Raw genomic sequence first — 19269 nt, 5'->3', positions numbered from 1 at the left:
GGACAAGTGCTGGGGTGTTGCTGCTCTTGGCCCCCCCAGCCTCTGTCTCCCTCGTCCTCCAGAGGCCACCGCAGAGGCCCCTGCGCCCTGCTCATTTTATCCTTTTTGACTTTCCCCTAAGTCTGATTCTGGGAGTTCTCACTACATCCCTTTCCTCCTCCTCACGGCCCTCCAGATATCCCACCCCTGGGACCCCAGAGCCGGGCCGTATCCATGGCTAGTGAATAATTCAGCATGCTCAGCAAAAGCTAAATCAGACGCAGGGAGATACTGTGACCAGGAGGCCTCCTCTGGGCAGCTGGAAAGGCGAACCCTGCCCTGGAAAGACAAGCACTGTGTAACACCAACTGCATTATATAAGGTTTCCGCACAGTCTGAGAAGGCAGCTTCAGACCCAGATATAATCTGGGCCCCGTGCCCGTCTACTGGCTCCTCGGGGGCTCGGTGCCGTCATGGGCTTGTGCCCCAGGATGTTGCCGGTCACGTCCCTTTGAAAACCTTGCCGGCATCCACAGCGAGGCGAACAGCCTGCTACAGTTAGCAGAACACACACACACGCTTCTCGTTTAATCGCGTCAGCTCGTGGCCAGCTCCAAGCCCTTGAGTCAGCAGGGTCGCCCAAGAGTTCTGTGTTTCAGTCCGCTTCTATTAAAGGAATCATTCTGAATTATTCTTGGCAAATAGGGTGGGGCAGAGGGCATCTCTGTTTCCCAAAAATTGTCCAAAAATTTTAAGATGCCGATTCCTCTCTGGGTCGCTTTCTCTTGGGGCTATTCCCAGTGTACCCTCCTCCAGGGCAACAGAGTGACCATGAAGGCATGAAATTGTCCGTCTTTTCTACCTGCCTGGTTCAAATTCCGATATGCCTAAAAGTGACCTAGGTAAGTAGTTCTCTCCACTGCCCAGTATCTTGGCTGCTGTCCCTGCCCAGGAAAGACTCCCTATACAGCTGTGTCTATGGCATTAGACCGGCAAAGGCCCCGCAGGAGAGAAGGTCCCCTTGCCCCCCACCCGAGAAGCAGCTGTGTGCGTGCAGCTGGCTCCACTCCTGCCATCCATCTCCTGTTCCAGCTCATGTGGTTGTGCCTCTCCACGTGCTCCCAGGAAACATGCCCACCTTGGTTGCTGTACTTCACGCTGAAGAATATTACATTTTTCTTTGAGACCGAGTCTTGTTCTGTTCCTGGCTAGAGTGCAGTGGTGTGATCATAGCTCACTGCAACCTCAAACTCCTGGGCTCAAGTGATCCTCCTGCCTCAGCCTCCCCTGTAGCTGCCCAGCTAATTTTTTTCTATTTTTAGTAGGGATGGGGTCTTGCTCTTGCTCAGGCTGGTCTTAAACTCCTGAACCTCAAGCAATCCTCCTGCCTCGGCCTCCCAGAGTGCTAGGATTACAGGCGTGAGCCACCATGCCCCACCACGCTGAAGAATATTAACTTTCCCTGAGGGCTCTTTGGTAACACGTGTTTCTAAGAAGATGCACCTTCTGGGCTGGGCGCGGTGGCTCACGCCTGTAACCTTAGCTCTCTGGGAGGCCGAGGCAGGCGGATTGTTTGAGCTCAGGAGTTCGAAACCAGCCTGAGCAAGAGCGAGACCCCGTCTCTACTAAAAATAGAAAGAAATTAATTGGACAACTAAAAATACATAGAAAAAATTAGCCGGGCATGGTGGCGCATGCCTGTAGTCCCAGCTACTCGGGAGGCTGAGGCAGGAGGATGGCTTGAGCCCAGGAGTTTGAGGTTGCTGTGAGCTAAGATGACGCCATGGCACTCTAGCTCGGGCAACACAGTGAGACTCTGTCTCAAAAAAAAAAAAAAAGAAGATGCACCTTCTGGCTTGGTCTGAAAGTGAGCACTGGGGGAGGGACCTCTGAACTCTGAATAATGACCACTTCCCAAGCCCCATGTCCAGTGGGCGTGGTGAACATTAGAGAAGCTGACAGCCTTTCAAGGAGGAATCCTCGCTGGGAGATTTTCACAGCGCATTTGGGGCCTGAGATTTTTTAAGGCCTCACCTTGCATTCTAAGCTGCTAAATTTAGCTGCTTTTCAATGTTGTTCTTTGCTCCTAAAACCTATGACTTCTCAGGTTTCCCACCCTTCGAAATGTGTGATTTGTGTTTTTTTTTAAGGAAAAAAAAGAAAGTGGGGAGATTTTTTAAAAAGGGGTGGGAGAGAACCGAAGAATAATAAGGCAAAGGAAGAGAAAATAAAAAATGTAATATTTAAAGGCTATTAAAGAAAGAAGGGGCATGGCATAGAAATTAAGGGAAGAGGAAGAAGGATATGGGGGGGAAAACTAAACTAAGGGAAACCCAGTAAAAGAGACGGCCGAGACCTTCTGGATGTGCAGAGAGCAGAGCCTGTGCCAGGACCTGGGCTTCCTTCCTGTACACCCTTTGGGGACGACAAGAGCCTTTCTGTCACTGCGAACTCAGGCTCAACTTGGAAGGGTGGAAAGAGGGAGACCAGAGACTCCGGCCTCAGCTCGGCGGCCTGCCCTGTGCATTGCTGGTGGCGACCGCCCTTCCTCACTGGGATGTGGCCCCCATCTCAGCCAGGCCGGAGAGGAGGTGGCAGCAGGGGATGGCCAAGACCGACGAGGAAGTGCACGATGCCACGTACCCGGTGGCTGCTTGTCTTTGCAGAAGGGTTGCTTTGCAGTCCCTGTCGCTTCGGGGCCTGCTGCTTTAGTGCCCGCATCTGCCTGCCACTCTCTCCACTTGGCTCCCTATGGCAGCTACTTTTCTGGCTTTTTCTGCCCCAGGCCAAGTCTTCCAAATGCCATCTGGAGTACCGTGGTGTGTGTGTGTGTGCACATACATATGTGGTGAGGAAGCCTCAAGACTAGGCCCCTGTTTTGATGAAACCTACGATGTGTCGGGCATTTGCACAGGGCCCTGGGAGAGAGTGGCCACACATACCATTTGCAGCCAGGAGAACAGACTCAGCTGCAGAGAGTTTCCGAGGCTCAGCTCATTCGCCGTCTCCTCCGTCTCCCAAGGCCACCAGTGTCATCCCCTGAGTCCGCTTTGTGCAGCTGCTACTTTGCAAGTGCTCCCGCCTCCTCACAGGCTGCGGTTGTGAAGCAGCAGGGACAGGGCTGGGGGCCGCGGAGCAGCGATGGCAGGGTAAGGATTCGACCAGGCCTTCTGACTCCCGAGCACTCTGGGCCACTGCCAGGCTCATCCAGAGCCCTGGGCGCCCAGCTGTGGCACGTCTTCCTGCCAGACACACTCATCTTCTGCCCCACTCTTTACACCCTCCTCCCATCGCACCTGTGGAGACCGAGCCTCAGAGCCTGTGCTGTCTCCACCAAGGTGGCAGAACAGGGATGGTTGTGAGTCTAACACCCAGGGCTCTGGGTCGCCTTTCCTGCTGTTGCCACTGTGCCTTGGACTCTCTGCATCCTTGGCACGTTTGGGAATACTTCTCACATACAAAGACAAGAGCAGACTGAGAGGGAAAAGGCTCTCTCCTGCTAGCTTGCCTCGCAGACACCCCCCTGGCTCCGATTTGTTTCTTTTCTCTTGGCGGCCTGCTGGTTCACCCCTGAACCCCCTTTTTCCTGCTGTTGGTTATCGTGCTGATGGGTAGGTTGCTCCTGGAGTGGAGCTGAAACCTCCCATTAGGGAGATGCCAGATGCCTGGGGTTGGGCGTGACTCTCCCAAGGGTCAGTGTGGCGTTGCAGACACCTCTGTCTGCTGCTTCTGAGCCTTCCTGATCCCGGAGCCTGGGGGGGTAAGACCTACTGCGCAGAGAGGGCCCCGGGGCTCGCAGCTCACCCAGCCTCTCCCCGTCACTGTCTCCTGCTACCACCACCTTCTTCCTCCTTTTTTGCTTTTAAGAAAAGGTCAAAAATTTTAGCTTGGTGGGGCCTAGAAAGGAGGGGTTAGGGAAGGGATGTCTTGAGGATGAGAAGACCAAGCTGTCTTTGTTTCTACTGGGACAGAGCTGTGGTAGATGGACTTTCATGGCAGCTAAATGAGGTAGGTCATTGAGTCATTCAACAATGTAAATTTTAAGGGAAGGTCAGTCTTACGCTAGGCACAGTGAAAAGTCCAAATAAATGTAAGATCTGATCCCTGCCTTCCTTACAGTTAACCGTTACGCAAGAACAGCGCTTGGTGCCGCAGTAGAAAGATCGAGTGCCATAGGAGGGAGATCATTTATAGAAGTGGGAAGCCGCCGGAAGTGTTCTCTGACCCCGCAGGTCAGAGCTGGCCCCAGAAATCAGGACCTGCGTATTGTGCCTGTGCCAGGCCTCTGTCCTCACAAACCCCAAGTCATCGGCCACCACAGATGTTTGTACAGTTTCCGTGAGCCCAGGGTGTGGGGACTCCTGATCTTGGTGACTTTGGCTGCAAGCCCTGGCACTGGCCCCCAGAGATAGCACTGGGTCCTTATCTCTTCTCACCTTCTTGAGCTTGGGACTGCCCCATCAGCATGACCCATGTTGACCCTCAGTATTTAAGCTCTGAGTCCCTTGTAGGCTCAAGTGGGTGCAAAATCCAGGTCGTCTTTGAACAGTGATTCCGCCTGCCGTGGGAAACTGTATCAGAGAGACCCAGCAGGCCCCTGGGCTCCGCTGGCCACCGCATCCCGCTGCTCACTGCTTACTGTCGTCCGCTGTGGACCTCTGGCCCCCTCTGCTGGCTATTCACAGGATTTCCTGCTGGGGCTGTCAGGATGAAGTCCAAGGAAGGAAAGACTGCTGTGAGTTTGCCATGGTGTTTTGTGTTGGGTGTTTTTGCCTGGGCAGTGCTGGGGAGAGAGAGCGGGGGTGGGAAGCAGAAGCCAGTGGAGAAGTGGCCACAGTGGTGTCCAGAGCAGATAGTGGATTCCTGGGATGGGATCTCAGGACCAAGAATTCCCCTGGGGAGGCTGGCTGCTGCCTGCTTCCTCCGGGTGGTTGTTGGAGTAGAGGGGCTGCCTTGGGAGTGGTGGTGCTCTGAGCCAGTGGGCAGGGCAGCAGGGAGAGGAGAGGATCTGGGCGGAGCTGGCTGTGTTAGGATTTGCTAAGGATCCCCCTGCGGGCTCTAGTCTTTTGGCTTTGGAGAGGTCCTCCTATCCCGGAAGCCCGGCTGGGAGGCCCGCTTCCATCCTGAGCTGACGCGGGGAATTGGTGAGACTGTGCTGTGTGTGATGTGAGGGGTAGCGTGGAGCAACCATCTGGGTGGGCAAACGATGCAGGTTTACATGTCATATGTCCCCATGTACACCCCTCCTCACCCCACCCCCATTGGTGCCTGTCACACCTGGGCATCCTCATGCACACTGAACTCACAGTGGTGACAGCTGGACTTGGGGAGGGCACCTCATCAGAGCTTGGTCCTCCCACTCGGTGATCCTCCACGTCTCCTGCCAGATGGGAAGGAGCAGCCCTGAGCCCCAGAGGAGGGGGAAATCTCCCAGAGCAATCCACCCCTAATCCCCAGGCCGGGCCTCAGACTGGAGATGGCGGCTGCAGAGCCCGGGAGCTCGGGCACACCTGCTCGCAGGCCCCGGCTCCCCGCGGCCAGCCCGGTGCTGCCCAGGGACTGTGACCCCGGGGGCCTGACACAGTCCACGGATAGCTGGGGCCTTAGAGCCCCTGCAACCTCGTCGCCAGCCCGGCTTCGGGAAACGGTGCCCACGCAGGTGAGGCCGCTGGTGGGTGGAAGGTGAGAAGTTCACTGAGCAGGGCAGGGTTGGGGTTGTGAAATGGAAAAAGGCCATTTCTGCAGTTAGGCCAGCCGTGCTCACTCTCTGGTCTCAGGGAGAGGCACCCTCTCCTCCCCAGTTATAGAGAGCTCCTTGTGGGTGGGAGAAGGGAAGAAACTTAGGTTGACAAGTGTTGGGAGAAGCACCTGGGGTTGGGTATGGGGTGCCCGGTGCAAGAGGACACGTTAACCCTGGCAAAGATGCCTCCAGAAGCCAGTAGCCATGTGGCACTGCAGCTGGGGCCAGGGGAGCTGATGTGAACTTGAGGGGTGTCTCTGGTCGTGGCCCCGTCTGTCTACGGGAAGCAGGGAGAGGGAAGGGTGATGGTCTAGTAAGCCTGACCCCAGGTGGACCGTGGGAGAGTCTCGAAGGAGCAAAGTGTTCGGTACCTAGAGCTTTTGGAGAATTCGGAGGATGGAGAATGGAGAAGACCCCAAGGTGAGAGGACAGCTCCGGGGCGCCAGCTGGGGCAGCAGGGAGAGAGGGAGAGGGCTCTGGGGAGTCTGTGGGTGTGAGGAGGCGAGAGCAGAGTGCGGGACATTCACGTGGACAAAAGGGCTTTGTTCTCCAGAGGCCGGGCACTGAGGGGAGGGTCTGGTTTTGACCAGAAGCAAGGGCTGGCTCAAACAGAAGGGCACAGTGAAGGGTCCAAATAAATATAAGCTCTGATCCCTGCCTTCCTCCATGTGGCGCCCAGCTTCTGGGACGATAGGCCGCCAGCTGTACACTGCCTAGGGATGAGTAGGCGCCGCGTGAAAGGATGAGCGAGTTTCCTTGTGTGTCTGTTGTTTGCACCCTGAAATCTTGTCGCAGCGTGAAATGCTTTATGAAGCCACCGAGGGCATGCTGTGCCCCTCGAATCCCCCACGTGGGGGCTGGGGCCTCGCTGCAAGGTTTTTTCATCCCACTCTGCCCCAGGTGTACACACTGCTGCACGTGTACCCCATTAGGGGTCTAAGCATTTGCTCCCTGCCATCTGGAGAGAAGCCGCGTAGGCTGCCAGGCACCCATTAAACAGGTGGGTGGGCTGCTTCCCCTCCTGCCCCTTTGCCCACCTGGGAGCGCTCGGGTAGCTGTGATGACACATCCAGAGCTGGACTGAGCAACTTCCTGTTGCCCAGATATCTCCCCCAGGAAGACAGAGCCGCCAGCCCAGCGAGGCTGTACCCGCTGAGTTGGGAGAATGGGGGCAGCCCCTGACTTCAGGACTAAGGTTGGAATAATTTTTCCAGGCTGCTCTGGCTGGAATGTCAGGTTCCCTCTCTCCTAGCTTCACCGTAAGGTCAAACAATCTCTTTGGGTTGACGGGTTTTAGCTGGCTGTGGGTTTTCTTCTCCATCCTGGTCGGTTTTACCTCCCTTTCCCTCTGGGAACTAGTAGAAAAATCTGAGTGTCCGCCATGTGGAGCGGGCCACTGAAATCAGAGTCACGGAGCAGCAGTCAGCAGACTGAAGCATCTCTGCTGAGTCACTGTGGCCCGACGGCCCTGGGCCGCCCTTGCCTGTGGGCTCTGACCCGCCGGAAACCCAGACCCTGCTCGAGGAACAGCATCCCGCACGGGTGCTTGGCCAGACCCTTTTTCTGTTGTCCGGGGATGACGGGGCTGTCCTGCTTTCCTAAGGGAAGCACAGGAGCCCAAGAAGCTCTTTTTCTTTTTCTTTTTTTTTTTTCCTAGGAGTGACCTTACATTGTCTTTCCAAATCCTGAGCGGGTGGCTAGGGCAGCAAGGTCCCTTCTTTCCTGTCAGCCTGCTGGGGGGACCCTAATAGGGGCTCTTGGTAAATCTGGGACTGCCTGCCCCAGGGTGAGGAGGGTCACGGGCGTGGGGCCCTCTGCGGTCTCTTGTGCACCCAGGGGCACAGGTGTAAAGCACACAGTCTCTGCAAGTGGCAGCTGGTTCCATGGTCCGGCTTGCAGAATGCTTAATGCTCTTATACTGCTGAAGAGAACTGCGGTTCACATTTCACAGTTTACATAGCCAGGACCTCCCACCCCCTACCCCAGCGTCACTTAAGCCTGGACACTTTCTGTCCCAACAGTGTCTGCTGTGCGCCTCTTGAAGCTCAGGGATCCAGGCTGCCGGGCTAGTGCGCGGGAGCAGGAGCAGGAGCAGGCATCCTGTCCGGGGCTGGGTTAACATGAGGACACTGAGCTCAGGCCCAGGAGGAGGTGACAGCCCTGGGAAGGTCACGGGAGCCAGGGCTGGGGAGCCCTGATCTGGTAGCTCCCATATTCTGGCAGACAGCCTAATCCAGCTTCATTTAGTGTTGCTGGAAGGGGGCAGGGAGGCGAGTCCATGGTGCCACCAACACCATGAGGAGGGGGCGCCCTCAGTTGTACATGGGCCGAGGGTGGGTCTCACTGGAGCAGGGAGAGGAATAGGGATGGTTGGGTCCTAGACACTTAGAGAACGTCCCATCTGTTTCATCCAGAACATTCATCAGCACTTCTTGGACCTTAGTTTTTGTAGAACAAAGTCTGTGGCCCTGGCCCTGGCTGGTGGGCTCCCTGAGCAGGTGACAGCCTGGCGTGGATGGGGTCGTGCAAGAAGCATGACTCTCCCTCCACAGTTCTCCCCTTCTTGGTGCTTGTCCAGCCTGTTCGCAGGGATTGAGCTGGAGTCAGATACCTGTGGCGTGGCCAGCAGGACAGTGGGGTAAGGAGGCCATGGTGGGGGGCCTCAACCCCAGGTGTGGTGCTGGCAGCTGGGCATGGACAGAGAGCTGGGTGACAGGGGCTGAGTGAGGCTCTGTGACCGTTTGGAGAGGAGCAGTGGTGCTATGTAGCCCACCTGCACCCTGCTACTGGCTGAGGGGCCCTGGTATGTCTGCCTGCTGGTGACCAGGGGTTAGGTGATCTTTATCACCCCTCCTTTTAGCCACCAAGCCCAGAATGGGGGGATTGGGAGTGCATTAGGAAGAGCGTCTGCTCAACATTAGACAGTGTGACAAAGGACCCAGACGCCCTCCCGCAGACCCACTCTGTGATGAGACCCTGGTTGGAGCTATATCCCAAGCCAGGGGAGGACCCTGGCCTTCCACACCCAGGCTGTGCACCATCACTTCTGTCTAGTTCCAGAACATTTTCATCACCCTCAAGGAAACCCCAGACCCACAATGCGATCACTCCCCCTTCCTCCCCACCCCCCCAGCCCCTGGCAACCACTAATCTGCTTCTGTGTCTGTGGATTTAACTATTCTGGATATTTCATATAATGGAATCATTCAATGTGCAGCCTTCTGTGTCTGGCTTCTTTCCCTTAGCATAATGTTTTTGAGGTTCATCCATGTTACAGCATTATCAGTACTTCATTCCCTTTTGTGGCCAAATAATATTCCTTTATATGGAATATGGAATAGCACATTTGTTGACCCATTCGTCCGTGAACAGACATCTGAGTTGTGTCTACCCTTTGGCTATTGCACATAGTGCTACTGTGGACAATTGTGTATGTTTGTTTGAATAGCCATTTTCAATGCTTTTGGGTGTATACCTAGGGGTGGGGTTGCTGGGTCATATGGTAGTGCTATGTTTAACTTTGAGGACCTGCCAAACTGTTTTCCACGTGGCTGCACCGTTTTACATTGCCACCAGCAATGCACAAGGGTTTGCATTTCTGCACATGCCACCAACACTCAGCTCCTTTAAAAAAATGCATATAGCCGTTCTGCTGGGTGTGAAGTGTCTCTTGTTTGCGTTTGGGGACACATGCTGTATTCCCTTTACTCAGTGTTTCATGTCATCCTCCTGATAACCCTTTGAAGTAGGTAAAATTGCCCCCCTTTTCCAGGTGGGAAAAGTCAGTCTCAAAGAGGACAATGACATATACATGGGTACGCAGCTGGTGACAGAGGCAGGATCCAAATCAGGGTCCAACTCCACATTTAGGGCCCTTTCTATTGCCCCACGTGGGCCCTGTGTCCTATCTCATTGCTGTTCTTTTTTGGCAAATGTCTTTCTCCTCATAGTCTGTCCTGTTCCATCCCTCTGAACAGCTTCTTCATCTTTGTCTTCTTGTTCACCAATTTTCCTTTCTTTGTTAAAGCATAGTTCTTCTTTGTACCTCTGCCTATGTGCCAGCTCTTTGGCTCTGTTTACTTCAGTTGCCCTGTCCCTCTCGGGTCCTGAAAGGGAGCTGTCAGCAGGGGTGTGTGTTCCGGGAAGGTAGGGCACAGAGAACTCCCCACCTTCCTCAGCTATGCCGCCTCTCTCCATGGGGAGGAGAACAAAGTATGGGGTTCTGTGATCGGAGTCAGACCAGCAGATCCCAGGCATTGCGAACCTCCTGGGAAGGATGAGAGGGGCTGGTGTCCTGCTTCAGGACCCCCAGTGGAGGATCTGGACCCCAGCCCCAGGCCTCTCCGCCCCACCGCCAGGCCCAAGAATTTCTGTTCTCTCATTCGTAGAGAGTTCCCAGCCAGCTTCAACCCTGCTTTTCCACATAGCTCAGCCTGTCAGGGACCTGGGAGGTCCAAGGTTCCCTCCAGGGATGGGGGCTCATACTAAAGACCCTGGAGAAGAGAGGTAGGGCATGCAGGATGTTTTCCTTGTGCTCCAAGCCCTCAAAGAACCTTTCCTAGGTTTGGCCAGCTTGTGTGTGGTGAGGCCAGATCTGAGTGCCGGAGAGAGGCCACCCCATTCTCCATTCGAGGAGGGTCTCAGCCCAGGCTGGGGCTCCAGGCAAACTCTGCCTACATCCTTGGATCCCCGTGGGCAGGGTGAGGACTGAGCATCTAAGGAGGAGGCTAGTGTTGGGGAGGAGCCCTGAGATGCCTTCCGGAGGCTCCAGGCTGCAAGCAGGGCTGAGCTCTGCCTCTGAATCAGGACCTCGTGTGGTCAGGCAGTTGTAGAAGTTGGCAGGGAGAGTTATTCTAGGGAGTTAATTCAGATGTAAGTGGTTGCTGAGGTGTTTTGGTCTTGAGAGCAAAAACCACGAACAGGATCTTGGTATCTCCCGCACAGTGTTTCCCCAGCTGCCCCCTGACACACACACAAACCACCTCCCTCTCTCGTTCTCACGCTTGCACGCGTGTGCGTGCACACCTAAGCTTGAGGCGGGGCTGGGGGCTGGGGACTGGGGTGGGCGAGTGACGTCTTCATGGAGACCACTAGGATTAGGGTGAGCTCTGGTGAGGAAAGCTGGAGATGTCACAGCGGTGAGTCTTCAGAGGTGTTTTTAAACCCTGCAGCCATTATTTGGACTTTTCCAAGGATTTGCACTTGGGTGTGGAGAGGGCAGCGTGGGACTGGGGAGAACTTTCGTTTTCCTTGCTCACAGTCCCAGCTATGTGAAATTCCTATTTCATCGCTCTGGAGTGAGGCGGGGCCTCGGTTAAGATGAATGATCTCGACTTGCGCTTCCTGAAAACGTGGCAGAGGACCAGGCTCCCCGGTGAGCCTGTGGATGCGGTAGGGTTAGGCTGTGGGTTTTGCAGTCAGACAGGATTCAAATCCTAGGTGCTTTACTTAGGAGTTGTGTAGTCCTGGACAAGTTACTTAATATCTATGGGCCTTGGTTTCCCCTTCTGTAAACTGGAAATAGTAACGCTACCTACCTCACGGGTTGTTGCTAGCATTAAATGAATCCATCTGTGTAAAACGCTTGCTTTTGATCCACAGTTGGTTGTGGCTACGCAGGGCCGACTGTAGTTGTTATCTTTATCCTTGGTCCAAGGCATTCAGAATAGTAATTTGAGAAGAGCCGGGAGGCCACAGGGAAAAGATGCCGCCTCCCTGGAAGCCGGTGGAGCTGAGTTCTCCCTGGGGAGGAGGACACAGTGGGGATGTTCTGTGACTGGAGATGGAGCAGCTTGGTCCCGGCGTTGTAGACCGTCATGTCACCAAGGAGGTCGCAGGCCTCCATGGAGGGGCAGGGAGGAGCTGGTGTCCTGCTGCAGGACTCCCACGCTGGAGTCTGGGTAGGGAAGAGGGGTGAGCAAGGGGGCCGGGACCCAGCCCAGGCATCAGCACCCTACCATCGGGCCCCGGGAGTAGCCATTCCCCTCTCATTCCAGGGGGTTTCACAGCCAGCTTCACCTCTGCTTTTCCATCTGTAAGCCAGACAGATGCCAAATCGAGGGAGGAAAGGGCCGAGCTGCCACAGAACGGCCATGGCAGGCGGGGACTTTACTGTTTTATACTCCTTTATGGTCCTGAAGCACTTTCGCTTTTCACAGCATTTTCACACCGGTTTCTCATTGGCTCCTCCCACTCTCCCCTGTGTAGGTGGGACAGATGCTGTCTCCATTACAAAGACAATGGCAACATGCACCAGAGGCCCAAACCCATTTTTTAATTGTTCTTTCTCCCAGGAAGAGAGTGAAAGAGGGTTGGGCATCTTGGAAAGGACAGCAGCTTTTTTTTCTTTTCCTTTCTAAGAGGCAGGGTCTCTCTCTGTTGCCCTGTTGCTCTGGTCTAGGCTGGAGTGCAGTGGCGTGATCACAGCCCACTGCAGTGCCGAACTCCTGGGCTCAAGTGATCCTTCCACCTCAGCCTCCCAAGTAGCTGGGACTACAGGTGCACCACCACATCTGGTTAACTTTTTTTGTTTTTTGTGGAGACAGGGTCTTGCTATGTTGGCCATGCAGGTCTCAAACTCCTGGCCTCAAGTGATCCTCCCACCTCAGAGTGCTCAAAGTGCTGGGATTACAGGTGTGAACCACCGTGCCCAGCCAGGACAGTGACTTTGTAAGAGAGCCAAGTTCTTTGATATCAAAGGCCGTGTGTTAACACATAGAACTTAATTTTGTGTAGTTCTATCAATGTGGAGTAAATGTGTTGGTATAATATCTGAAATAAATTTAGGCCAGCTTGATTTCAGGCATTTTTTTCCCCAGGGAAAAAAGGACTGTGCTGCCTAGATTCAGACTCAGCATTTAATGAGTGCCTTCTGTCTACCTCGCACTGCGCTAAGGGCGGGGATCATCTTATGTAATCCTCACAAGAGACCTGAGAGTAGCTGAGATCACCCCATTTTATAGGCAAGGACTCTGAGGACCAGGGAAACGAGAGAGGGGCTATTTGCAGTCACTGCAGGGAACAAGGCAGGAGGGAAATGTTTAATTGCGGGGTAGGGTTTTAAGTCAGACTAGTGTGACTGTTAGACCTTGGGCCAGATCATTTGAGGGAGACCATGGCCTGGCTCCTCGGGTAGGAAAGGTCAGAGGTTCTGAGGAGCAAAGTCCTGAAGGTATGAGTACCTGGTGGGAGGGCAGCGGGACATGCGGGGAGACCCAGGCAAACGCAAGAGGAACTATGACCTGAAAAAGCCCCGAGGAAGCCGACGGAGGGGCCACCCTCCCCTGGCTCCTGAGTTGGGCAGGCTATTGTTTTCGATGGTGTTTTCCAATAACTTTCCACCTGGGCAGAAATGGAGCCCAGTGACTCCTGCCTGTAATTGGCATGGGCCACTTCCGGTTCTGGCGCGTGTGGCTAGGCCACTTTCTTTGTGTTCAACCCCTTCCCCCACATACGTCTGACCTCGCCCCTGCCCCCTCACATACATACAAAGAGTGAGCGAATGGTCTGACGCGGCCTCACTCGCGGTGTGCTGTGTGTAAAAATACACGGGGTTGAGCCATTTCCTGCTGCTTCCGTTGTTGCGTGGCGATAAGACACTGGGGACTCGGGTGTGGACGGAGAGATCCTCCAACAGGCCGAGGGGGCCAGGCCCCGGGAGAGCTGGGCTCCGGGCCTGGCGCTTTCATCCGACCTTGCACTTCCCATCTTCCCTATCTTCTGTGACCTTTCCTTCCTTTCTCTCCCTCCCCCTCATCCTTTCTCGGCCTCTCTTCTCCTCTCCTTGTCTCTCTGAGTTCTGTGCCACCCCGATGTGCTTGGGAAGCCTGACTGCCTGGAGGGGACTGAAGGGGGCTGTCATTTCCTTCCTCCTCGTTCGCCCCCTGCAAAGCTGGGCGGCTGACACCCTCAGGCCCCCAGACTGGCCCCTGCGTCCCCTGGACTGTGAGTTACCTCTGGGGCTTCAGTCCCTGGGGGCCTGGCCAGCAGGGCGGGTGGGCGTGTGCTGCTCTCCCGGCTCTGGGAGGCTGGGAAGGGCCGCGTGCTCCCGCCACGATGAAGCGGAAGAGGTTGTCCACCACTGTAGAGAGCTGGAAGGTAACGGAGGGTCCCGGGAGAGGTGTCGGCAGAGGTGAGGTGGCCTGCAGAGCTGTGTTAGCGAAGACAGACGGGGTGGGGTGGGGAGGGCAGGGACGCGTGGCGCCCAAGTGTCGGCTTTGCTCAGCTCTCAGGGAGATGCCTGCTCAAGGCAGGAGCCTTATGGGGAGGTTCAGTCCAGAGAGACAGTTTGTCGCATTGCTGAGAAATTGAGCCGTGAGGCTTCAGTGAGGCCCCAGACCTGCTTGGTCCGTGCTCTGGAGCAATGAGAGTTCTGGGCTGGAGGTTCTGTCTTTTCTTAGCTGTGTGCCTCTGAGCAACTTGCTTGACCTCCCTGGGCCAAAGGAGGCGCAGATCTGCCTAGAGCGCATTTGAGGGATGCTGGGGGAATTGGGTAGGGAGCAGATGTGAGAACCCTTCGTGAGTAGCCAACAGCATGCAGCTGTGAGGGAATGCCGTGGCGGTGGTGGGTGTATTCTTTTGAACTCTCTTTCCCTGAAGTTTCTTATTCACCCTGCACCCATTTTTCAGGTAGAAAAACCAAGTCCAGAGGCATCCAGGGGCATGCCCTTGGGCTCATGATTTATCCATGCTTCCTCTGCTTGCCTCCCTCCCCAGGTCGACAAGGGAGACCTCGTGGCCCTGAGCCTCCCTTCTGGCCCCGGCCATGGCGACGCTGACGGCCCCATCAGCCTGGACGTGCCGGATGGGGCACCAGACCCCCAGCGGACCAGGGCCGCCATCGACCACCTGCACCAGAAGATCCTGAAGATCACGGAGCAGATCAAGATCGAGCAGGAGGCGCGAGACGACAACGTGGCGGAATACCTCAAGCTGGCCAACAACGCGGACAAGCAGCAGGCGTCGCGCATCAAGCAGGTGTTCGAGAAGAAGAACCAGAAGTCGGCCCAGACCATCGCCCAACTGCACAAGAAGCTGGAGCACTACCGCCGGCGCCTGAAGGAGATCGAGCAGAACGGGCCCTCGCGGCAGCCCAAGGACGTGCTGCGGGACATGCAGCAGGGGCTGAAGGACGTGGGCGCCAACGTGCGGGCAGGCATCAGTGGCTTTGGGGGCGGCGTGGTGGAGGGCGTCAAGGGCAGCCTCTCGGGCCTCTCGCAGGCCACCCACACCGCCGTGGTGTCCAAGCCCCGGGAGTTTGCCAGCCTGATCCGCAACAAGTTTGGCAGTGCCGACAACATCGCCCACTTGAAGGACCCTCTGGAAGACGGGCCCCCCGAGGAGGCAGCCCGGGCGCTGAGCGGCAGCGCCACACTCGTGTCCAGCCCCAAGTACGGCAGCGACGACGAGTGTTCCAGTGCCAGCGCCAGCTCGGCGGGGGCGGGCAGCAACTCCGGGGCTGGGCCTGGTGGGGCACTGGGGAGCCCCAAGTGCAACACGCTGTATGGCGCCCCCGGAAACCTGGACGCTCTGCTGGAGGAGCTGCGGGAGATCAAGGAGGGGCAGTCCCACCTGGAGGACTCCATGGAGGACCTGAAGACTCAGCTGCAGAGGGACTACACCTACATGACCCAGTGCCTGCAAGAGGAGCGCTACAGGTAGGTGCCTGCTCGGCCCCCTGCTGCCCCGCTGGGCCCTGGGGGGAGGCGAGGAGCACCAGGTTTCAGAGTCAGGGTTGTGCAGGCAGACGGAGGAGCATCTAGAAGGGTCTGGGCTGCTGGAAGGGCCCCGGAGGAGGCCCGGAGGAGCCTTTCTCCAGACTGGTCAGGGCAGCTGGAAGGCAGGATTGCGGGGCCTGTGGAAGGAAGGTTCTGCCTATCTCAGGACGATTTCAGGACCCTTGCCTGGATTGTTATATGTTTAGTGTATAGAAGGGGAAACTGAGGCAGGGACCAGCTGCATGGCCTGCCATCTGGGGAGACTCTGGAGCCAGTTTACTTGGATTCAAATCTCAGCTCTATTATTTACTATGCACCTTGAGTGAACTAGCTACCACTCTCTGCGCCTGGGGTCCTTGTCCATGAAGTATTGATCCCTGCCTTATAGGGCGAGTCCAGACCTGGAGAGTCAGATATGTAAATGTGTGGCATGAGACGTGTGAGCATCCAGGTGAAGCTCTAAGGTCATCCAGAATCAAGCTGGTGTCTCGCCCTCTCTCCTTCCCTCCCGCCTGCCTTCTCCTTGCCTCGGCCCTGCTCTGCTGCTTGCTCTGGGCCTCTTGCCTGGCGCTTGGCACTTGCCCCCTGGGATTTAGGGGGATCTTTTCCTTATTTAGCACTTTTTCTTCTTTATGCGTGTGAAGGAGGCTTGGAAAATTGAGAGGGGACCCTGCCTGAAAACTCACCACCCCCCACACAACAGTCGTCTGGAGATATTTTGTGCCTTCGGAGCGGGGACCGTGTCCTCTACATCTGTGTGTCCCTGGTACCCAGGAGAGCATCTCAGCCCAGGGCTTAGGAGCCCAGGTTGACGTCAGTCAGGCCTTAACTGCTCCATTCACGAGCTGTGCGACCCCGGCAGGGCCCTCAGCCTCTGTGCTTCAGTTGCGTCCTCTCTGAAGCGGGGGTGGCGCGAGTACTTGTCTCACGGGTTGTGGGGAGGGTCCTGCGAGGTGACGTGGGTAAAGCGTGCAAGGAGTGCTGTGCAAATAGCAGCTTCCGTTGTTGTTGCTGTTAAAGTTAGAACAGGGCTGGACACGTGGGATGAGTCGAGTCATTGTTTGTTGAGAGAATGAATGAATCGGCTCTGGGAGAGAAGGGCCGCTTGGGGAGGCTGGACCGGTGTCACTCCCGCTCCCTCTGCCAGGTACGAGCGGCTGGAGGAGCAGCTCAACGACCTCACTGAGCTTCACCAGAACGAGATGACAAACCTGAAGCAGGAGCTGGCCAGCATGGAGGAGAAGGTGGCCTACCAGTCCTACGAGAGGGCTCGAGACATCCAGGTATGGCCGGGGGCAACCTTGGCAGGTCCCTGCCGTGCTGGGAGAGCGGGCAGCAGCAGAGGGTTAGGGTTCTTATCTTGCAGGGGTGACGGGCACAGGCTGGGCTGTTGGCAGGGCAGATAGGCGCACGGGTAGAGAGGGCGGCACGGGATGGGGTGGAGATAAGGACGAGGCAGGCCTGAGGCCGGCGGCGTGCACTGTGCGAAGGCCGGGGCGAGGGCCCGCCGTGCCCCCTCCTCCTGGATGGCGGCCTTGCAGATGAGTCATTGGAACTGCCAGGCTCTAGCCTGCCCCAAGAGGGAGCTGGGAGTGGGCCAGTCCTCTCCTCCCTGTTAATCAAGACTCCCATTTCCTAGCGTCCTCGCCAGACAGTCATCATTACAGGGCTCTGCCCAGCTACTGCTGATCGGCCTACACTCTCCTGGCCTTTGGGAGGGGACCTCGTGTATTACCACCTTCTTGGAGGGGCAGGTAGGGCTCGGCCTAGGGGTCCTGCCCGTCCCGAGCTCCCGTGCGCCAACCCCTCCGCCCCTGCAGGAGGCCGTGGAGTCCTGCCTGACCCGGGTCACCAAGCTGGAGCTGCAGCAGCAGCAGCAGCAGGTGGTGCAGCTGGAGGGCGTGGAGAACGCCAACGCGCGGGCGCTGCTGGGCAAGTTCATCAACGTCATCCTGGCGCTCATGGCCGTGCTGCTGGTGTTCGTGTCCACCATCGCCAACTTCATCACGCCCCTCATGAAGACGCGCCTGCGCATCACCAGCACCGCCCTCCTGGTCCTCGTCCTCTTCCTCCTCTGGAAGCACTGGGACTCCCTCACCTACCTCCTGGAGCACGTGCTGCTGCCCAGCTGAGTGGCCAGCCCGCCCCTACCTGTGCTCTCCAGCCCCCAGCCGGCCACCTTCTCCAGGAGGGACGCTGGGACTTCTCCGTGTTTCTGGTTTGGCCTCCTGCCCAAACTGTGCATTCCAGCAGCTCCTGCCCCCTTGTCTGTACTTGCTTCTGTCTGGTACCTTCTCCCTGTCGGCCTGCGGGGAGTTCGGAGTGCAGCCCTGGCTGGAGATGGTCGGGGTACCTGGGGCCAAATGGAGCAGAGGACACCGGGATTGGGTTGTTTTGATCATTTAGTCACACAAGGACTTTTCCCAGCTGACCTGGGGATGCCCCGGGTCAGGAAGGCCACTAAGAATAGGAGAGGGCTCTGCCTCAACTTCCCTGGGGAAGAGTCCACCCTGAAGAAGCCATGGTTCCCCCTGGTGGAGAAGGTCAGGATGAAGGCAAGAGAGCGAGGAAGGAGGCTCTGCTGGCCCCAGCGGGTACCAGGAAGACGGGTCCCTCGGCTTTAGGTGCCTCCAGGGCCCGAGAGCAGGCTCAGAGCAGCTGTTGAGAAGCTCAGCCCCCGACCCCTCTTCCCCCTAGAGCTGGTTTGAGGTGGCTTCTGGGCTGGCCCCTCCTGTGATTTGAAGGATGCGGGCTCTGGAGGTCAGGTGCGATGTGGCTTTGGACTTGTGTTTTCCCTGCTGTTCCTCCTGCCTGTCGCTGGACCTGCTGTTTTCAGGGAAACAGGTCCCAGGGGCCCTGAGCCTCAGCCTAAGCCCTTAGGCCTCTGGGAGCATGTTGGGTTTTATTTATTTATTTATTTGTCCCTCCCCCTCCCTGTCCCCCCATCTTCCCCGCTGAGCTCCAGGGAGAGGTCTGCCCTTCCTCTCTTTGCAGCCAGGGCTGACTCTTGTCTCCTCGGGCACTTCCATACCGTTTAGCCTCTAGATGATCCTGGTGGGAGGAGTGGGACCAAGCCACCCAGCCCCATTCTCCCGAAGCAGCCCCTAGCCAGGATGGGAGGAACGTGGCCTCTCTTTTATACATCTGTTTATTTTGTAAGTGTGTATTTGTGTGGAGGAGGTTGTTTGTTGCTTTATTTTTTTTAAGGCTCTGGAGTGTCGTGTATGGTTTCTTTTCACCTCCCAGCCTCCCTGCGGGCACTTCCAAGAAGAGAGGGGATTTCTCTGCAGCGGAGAGGAGAGTCCCCTGGAACAGGGAGAGCAGTGCCTGCCAGCTGTCATGCACCCTCCCCAGAAATAAATATCCTCTAAATTTTCAAACCATCCTGTCTAGTGCTGGTTGATGGGGTTGTCTGTGGGAACCCCGCGTCTCCCCCATGGGCACGCTCTCTGGGCAGCACGGGCTGCGCCTCACCTGTTGGCTGAGGCCTTCTTCTTCCAGGATCGACGTCGAACAAGGCGTCATCCACACTTCCCGCCTCGCTTTGTGCAGCCACAGCTCTGGAGTAGGTGATGCTATCGGGAGGGATGACACCCACCCGAGCCCTCCCAGAGTGCCCTCCGGGCGGAGAGGAATTGGAGGACAGACTTCTGTAGCCTTAGAGTGGAGCAGATGAGCTGCCCGAGGCCTGGATGACAGCTCATGCCCAGCTGTGGCCACGAGAGGGCAGCAGAGTCCTTACTCTAAGCCCTTCTCAGCGTTCAGTCCCAAAGAGGGGCAGCCGCTGGAGTTGATACAGCTTGGCCTTGCCAGTGCCATGCAGCCGGAGCAGGG

At 56.6% G+C, this 19269-nt stretch overlaps 1 protein-coding gene across 3 annotated transcripts in view; it reads left to right on the top strand.

The window, feature by feature from the left end:
- TMCC2 (transmembrane and coiled-coil domain family 2) overlaps positions 1-18028 on the top strand; it is a 39225-nt gene extending 21197 nt beyond the window's left edge. Inside the window, exons 1-4 of one of the 3 annotated variants that reach the window (XM_012657882.1) lie at positions 4688-4714; positions 14435-15375; positions 16583-16718; positions 17256-17567. In XM_012657882.1, coding sequence (XP_012513336.1) covers positions 4688-4714; positions 14435-15375; positions 16583-16718; positions 17256-17567 — 1416 coding nt within the window. Of the gene's footprint in view, positions 1-4687; positions 4715-14434; positions 15376-16582; positions 16719-17255 lie in introns of those variants that run through there. The other 2 variants (XM_012657880.1, XM_012657881.1) reach the window with 2 other exon arrangements.
- Positions 18029-19269: the final 1241 nt, after the last annotated feature.

This window comes from Propithecus coquereli, unplaced genomic scaffold, assembly GCF_000956105.1.
Source record: "Propithecus coquereli isolate 6110/MARCELLA unplaced genomic scaffold, Pcoq_1.0 Scaffold563, whole genome shotgun sequence".
Lineage (NCBI taxonomy): Eukaryota > Metazoa > Chordata > Mammalia > Primates > Indriidae > Propithecus > Propithecus coquereli.
The sequence above is the reverse complement of the archived record's forward strand: the minus strand, read 5'-3'. Positions and strand labels throughout refer to the sequence as shown.